The sequence below is a fragment of the Lichtheimia ornata genome (assembly GCF_029851405.1).
Source record: "Lichtheimia ornata isolate CBS 291.66 chromosome Unknown scaffold00027, whole genome shotgun sequence".
Lineage (NCBI taxonomy): Eukaryota > Fungi > Mucoromycota > Mucoromycetes > Mucorales > Lichtheimiaceae > Lichtheimia > Lichtheimia ornata.
The window spans coordinates 207,375-213,470 of record NW_026695347.1 but is presented as its reverse complement, the minus strand read 5'-3'; the positions used below and the strand labels follow the sequence as shown (position 1 = coordinate 213,470).

Below are 6,096 nucleotides of genomic sequence, written 5' to 3'. Positions count from 1 at the left end.
TCATATATGATTCTCAGTATTCTTTTGCTTGTGGTAGCCTAAAGCGATTCGGGTCCAACACCGGCACCAGCGTGATCCCAGCCTTCCCAGCACAGTTCTTGCAAGTCCCACGTTTTCTTGTTTTTCTTGTATGTTGATTTCTACAAGCCATTGATGAGACTTTGGTATCCATTGATAATGTTGATATCCATGTACGTACTTCTTTTTCAGGCTCTTTCGGATTTGATGAGGTTGAATGCCAACTTGAGTGATGTCGGGATTGTCGAACCGATTCAGCACGGCACCCAACGGCCAGGCGACTCTTAATCGGTGGCCGCACGGTGCCCTGTGACCTTGAATGACAAACCGATACATATCCCCGAGATTGGTCTTGATGCCATGGACCTTTTTGTCTCGGCTTGTTTGTTCTATAATGTCTTTGTTAATACATTAACCCTATACAACATCCAACCCACGAATGCATACTTTGATGTTTGTGATTTGTGTTTGATGTCGCGCTGATTGAATAATTGATGAGAGTGTATGCGCGTAAGAGAGAAAAGAGAGCCTTTTGTTGATTTGATTTGAGATGTGGAATCGTGCAATTGTTGTGCATAGGAAATCCAGAATCGATCACCAGAACCGTTGTTGCATGATAAGGGCATTTAATGATTGCATCTATATAATCATATGGTAAGTTAAATGGTTAAAGGGCAGCGTTTGTATCCTATACGTACGTTTTTCATAGCCGATTTTGGAGTTGTTGACTTTGGTTGCAGCGTCGACCATGTGGACAATGTGATTTGTGTTTTCATAATGTTGTCCATAAGCATGCATCAAGCCACAAATGATTTGAAAAGGGCCATAGACCGGACCACCGCCAAGTTTTGGATCGCCATGACATTGTAGAGAAAATCCAGACTTTAAATGTAAATGCTGATGTAACGCCATACGATCCATGTATGTTTGAAGTTGTAATGCTCTTGTGCGAGTACTGTGTCGAGGATGCAAAGGACCAATATAAAGCCATAGCTCCAATATGCCATCCATTTGAAAGCATGGTATCCGCAAACATGCCTTGCCTCCGATATGCCAAACCACACTTTGATGTGTCTGCCAAGATGCGAATTGGAATGCTGATGTTGCTGCCATCACCCAATCAAGGATACATATGCTTGTAGTCTCCTCATTATTGCCCAAGGATAAAGCTGCCATGATAATGTGACAAGTGGTCCGTCGTATGTAGCCCATGATGCCGGTTGAATCAGTCATCCGTAACCACCAGGAGGGTAGAGCTGATGCTTGAAGTGATCCTTTTTGTGCACCAACGTCTTCATAAATAAACGTCGATGCAAAGTTGCTGATACTTGAATTGATCCTTTTTGTGCACCGTTTTCATAAAGTAACGTCGATCCAAAAGTTGCTGATAGCCATCTTGATGACCATGGAGACACCTTCCCCAAAATAGTAATCCATACTTGCTGTCATATACAAGCTTGATTCATTCGATCCTTTGTAAATTCCATGTGCATCCCAAAGCTTGAGAGGGAGAGAGAGCACCAGTGTTTTGAAACATGGTTCTAAACTTGAATGCCCGCATGTAATTGCGTTGTTGCCTTGCCACTCATGAAGAGAAGAGAACATCTTGTATTTCATCTTGCTTGCGTTGCCATGCATCATGTCCCGCCATCCAAACAAGGAAATTTCTGTCTCCATGACGACCATCGTGTCCATAAAGAGTAACGCCGTCCATAAAAACGACACGGAGCTTTGTGCCATGAACCAGTATTGGCAATTGTGCCAAGCGAATACCGCTATCCACAAAAAGGAGAGAACTCTTGCGCGTTGTCGCCATGCCAATACAGCAACCAAACGACGGCAGCATCCATAACGAGAAAAGGACGTCTTGTGCCATGACCCCATTGTGATAGATATGCCAAGCGGATATCGCCATCCATAAAAAGAAAAGAGAACTCTTGCACGTTGTCGCTATGCCAATATCGTATCCCAACGAGAGCACCATCGATAAAAAGAAAAGAGAACTCTTGAATGTCACCAATCGTGTCACCAAATGTTGAAGATCCAATTCGGCACCGAGACACCAATAAAAAGAAAAGAGAACTCCTACGCTCCCTAACAGCTGCCGCTGCTAAAACGATCGCCCAAAAAGGGCCACAAGGCCTATATTGAAAAGACATCCATGAGTACTTTGTTAAGTGTAAACACTCACACATGAATACATACCATAACGTGTGACCATAACCTGTTCACAGGGATACCCCACAGACCCAGAAACAAGACATGGCGTCATCCCAGGGCACATCCAACCCCATGGGAGAGTGAAAGGAAACGACATGCAGGCCTCTTTCCCACCCACGGATCCTTCAAAGTCTTATCCTCTGCACCAAGAGCACCGGGTCCAACGACGTTCCATCTCTTCGAAGTCCAGGCTGTGATGCCTTGCCCACCATGTCTTGATGCTCCTTTTTCAAGTGCCCACTTCAAAGATGATTACCGCTTGTGCCAAAACATGATCATCCAACATGTAAAGGTGGTATCACTATGCAGGGACACATCACAGTATCAATCACCATGATGGGCCCCCACAACGTAAAAGGATGTCATGTAAGCAAATGGATCACAAAACAATACCAGTATTTTGTTTTACCTTTTCAAGACCCAATCCAATACCCCAGTGGGCAACATGACAAATAGACCATGAGAGGACGTAGGCATACAAGGACTTGCTCATAGCTTGCTGGAACATGGATAGAGATAGGAACTTCTCGTTGGACCTTTCAGCACCCAAGGTAGCGTCATCGATGACCCTCCAGATCCTCCCACCGCGAAACCTACATGCCGATCCTTTCACTCATCACACATGAAGCTGAACGTACCTGAGAATCTTCCACACCTTGAGACTGGACTGCAGGGTATCCCATCCCTAACGCTCCAACCAAGAAGCACCGAACGACGCGGCCTGTATATGAAAGAGGAATACGTAAACAATAGTTTCAAATATAAACGTATACTTGAACTTACCGAAAAGCCACCCAACTCTCAGTCATCATCATCGTCATCCACGTTGTAAAGAACAGTGGATGCCGATGATGATACCGATGGTGCCAAGGACGACACCCCTGATGACAACGATAATGATGGCGAGGGTGGTGGTGATCGTTGTCGTGATGGTGATGGTGGTGAAGGTGATCGTAGTCGTGATGGTGGTGAGGGTGCTAATGAACGTGATGGTGATGGTGATGGTGAAGCGGACGATGATGACGATGATGATGACGATGATGATGATAATGATGATGATGATGATGATGACGATGATGATGATGAGGAGGAGACGGAGGTGACAGGAGAAGCTTGAGGATGTGGCGGTGATGGTGGTGGCATAAGTTCAGGTGATGGCATATGTGCGGGCAAAAGAGGAATGATAGCAGAAGCGGAATCTAATTTTGAACCACATTAGATAGCTGTCCATGTACATAGGGCGGTAGATAGGATTTCATACTTACCAAGTGACATGGGAACAGGTTCAGGTGATGCAACAACAGGGACACCAGCAGCGAAAGGAAGAGCAGTAAGGAGTGGCGAAGGAAGAGGAGAGAAAGCTATAAAGATTATGATGCATATGAGAATAAGTGACAAAAGGATTACACTAAGCCATGTATAAATACTTACAAAGATCCATGTCATCAATGATATCCATGGATTCACCAACAGGGGCACCAAAAGCGGAAGAAGGAGGAGGAAGAAGAGGCGAAGGAAGAGGAGAAAAAGCTATAAGCATCATGATACATATTAGAACGAATTCGAAAGGATTACAATGACTCATTTATCTATACTTACAAGCATCCATATCATCCGTGATGTCCATAAAATCACTCAAAGGGATCTCAGCGAGCCATAATGGCTCCTGGTATGGAACATCCACGGGGGGTCGCATGTATGCGTCTTCATCATACTGGTCAAACACTGTCATTGCCTCGAAGATGGGCACTAATGGGTGTCCAAAACCTTATGTGAGTACATACAATAATAACCACTACATTGCCATAGCCTTAAAACTTACCGAGCTCACCCACATCCACCAAGGAAAGGGACTCGAATGCCGCACCTATGTCATACGTAGTGAATGTGAGATAATGTATACCTTATTAACCATGATTTGAAATACTTACAAAGGTGATCGACATCGGCATCGGTGGTGGTGGCAACAGGAACAGGCACAGCAACAACAGGAAGAGGAGCGGGCACAATGGCGTGAGGCACATTGGCGAAAGCAGGCACAATGGCACGAGGCACATTGGCAGGAGCAGGCACAATGGCACTAGGCACATTGGCAGAATGAGGCACAATGGCACGAGGCACATTGGCAGGAGCAGGCACAATGGCACTAGGCACATTGGCAAGAGAAGCGGGCACAACTGGCTCTTGTGGCACAGAAGGCATAGTAAGCACATTGGCGCGAGGCACAATGGCGGGAGCTGGCACATGGGCACAGACGACGGGCACAATGGCACAAGGCACATTGGCAACAGAAGGCACAACTGGCTCTTGAGGCACAGAAGGCAAAGAAGAGGAAGGCACTAAGGCCACAGAAGAGGACACCAAAGAAGCACGACAACGCTGATGGTAACCCTGTTGCATCCAGGCCACAAAGGAGACACCACTTCGGGCACCAGCAGGGTTGAAACACCACCACACGAAACAAATTGTGCCAAGAACAAGGACGACGCACGAGCACCAGAAGCAACACCAAAGTGCGTGCCACACGACAGCTCGGCCTTCATCACCAACATGGATCATCATGATCAGGAACAGCAACAGCAATAGCTGTGCGCAAAGAGAAAACGCCTCGGAGAGCTCGAAGGGGAACAACATAGCAACGGATAGCGAGTGATAAAAAGAGGTGGGGAAAAAAGGAAAAGTTGGTTTGACCCTGTTAAAATTGTAAATTTCAAGCGGCGCTCCATGGCAACCGATTTCACCCGGTATCTATGGATACGATGCTGTGATTGGCAACCATACCGGAATCGTGTCCAATCGCTTTTGTGTATTAATCAAAGTGGAAGATAAGGACTGCTTTTCTATTTATAAACCAAATTTCAGGTGACGTTTACTTGTGGATTGTCGAGAAACAGAGAAAAAATTCGCTCATGTGGGCCAAAGGGACATGGTTTTTATCTTCTCTGATCAACTTGGGCCAGTAACCAAAGTTATAGAAAAAGGATGGTTTTATAGTGGACTTTTCAGTTTCAAGGTGGATTGACATGTAGCATGCTGAGATACGACCAGTAGAAGTTCATATGGAAGAGATCACGTGCTCAAGAGGTATCGCACTAGGCTTGACTCTGACCATCGCGACCCCTTAGTCAATGTTGACCGCAATGACTGCTTTTATACCTGTAAACAAAATTTCAGGTGACGTTTATTTGTGGCTTGTCCAAAAACAGAGAAAAAATTCGCTCGTGTGGGCCAAAGGGACATGTTTTTTATCTTCTCTGATGAACTCGGGACACTAAGCAAAGTTGTCGAAAAATGATACGTTGATAATGGGGTTTTCCATTTCAAGGTACGTTGCTAGGTAGGATGCTGAGATACGATGAATAGAAGTTCATAGGGAAGCGATCACGTGCTCAAGAGGTATCGCACTAGGCTTGACTCTGACCACTGTGACCCCTTAGTCAAAGTTGACCACAATGACTGCTTTTATAGTGGTAAACAAAATTTCAGATGCGGTCGACTTGCCACTTGTCGAGAAACAGAGAAAAAATTCGCTGATGTGGGGTAAGGTAGGCATGTGTCATTTCTTCTCTCATCACCTTGGGCCACTAACCAAAGTTCTAGAACATGGATGGTGTAATAGTCGAGTTTCAATTTGAAGGTAGGTTTACATGTAGAATGTCGTGATACGACTGACAGAAGTTCATATGAAAGAGATCACGGGCTCAAGAAGTACATGACTAGGCTTGCCTGTGACCCTCTCTCATATCATAGGGGAAATTGTAGAGAAGGCTATGTTTGTAGTCGTGAGGGAGACTTGAGATCACTCAAGTTGCGACTTGTCAAGTAATTGCCAAAAAAGCTTTTCTTGCATATGCGTGT

General features: G+C 45.3%; 2 protein-coding genes across 2 annotated transcripts; both read right to left on the bottom strand.

Annotated features, from left to right (window-relative positions):
• Positions 1-1,194, bottom strand: O0I10_006278 (uncharacterized protein; the record flags this gene model as incomplete). The annotated part of the gene is made up of 3 exons (XM_058486308.1): positions 1-416; positions 466-657; positions 717-1,194. 3 exons carry the CDS (start codon positions 1,192-1,194, stop codon positions 1-3), a joined length of 1,086 nt encoding a protein of 361 aa, XP_058342920.1.
• Positions 1,195-3,039: 1,845 nt separating this feature from the next.
• O0I10_006277 (uncharacterized protein) lies at positions 3,040-4,872 on the bottom strand (the record flags this gene model as incomplete). Its single annotated transcript, XM_058486307.1, has 6 exons — positions 3,040-3,437; positions 3,504-3,599; positions 3,670-3,768; positions 3,838-3,987; positions 4,061-4,105; positions 4,170-4,872. The coding sequence occupies 6 exons, from the start codon at positions 4,870-4,872 to the stop codon at positions 3,040-3,042; spliced, it is 1,491 nt and encodes a 496-aa protein (XP_058342919.1).
• Between the last annotated feature and the right edge of the window lie 1,224 nt (positions 4,873-6,096).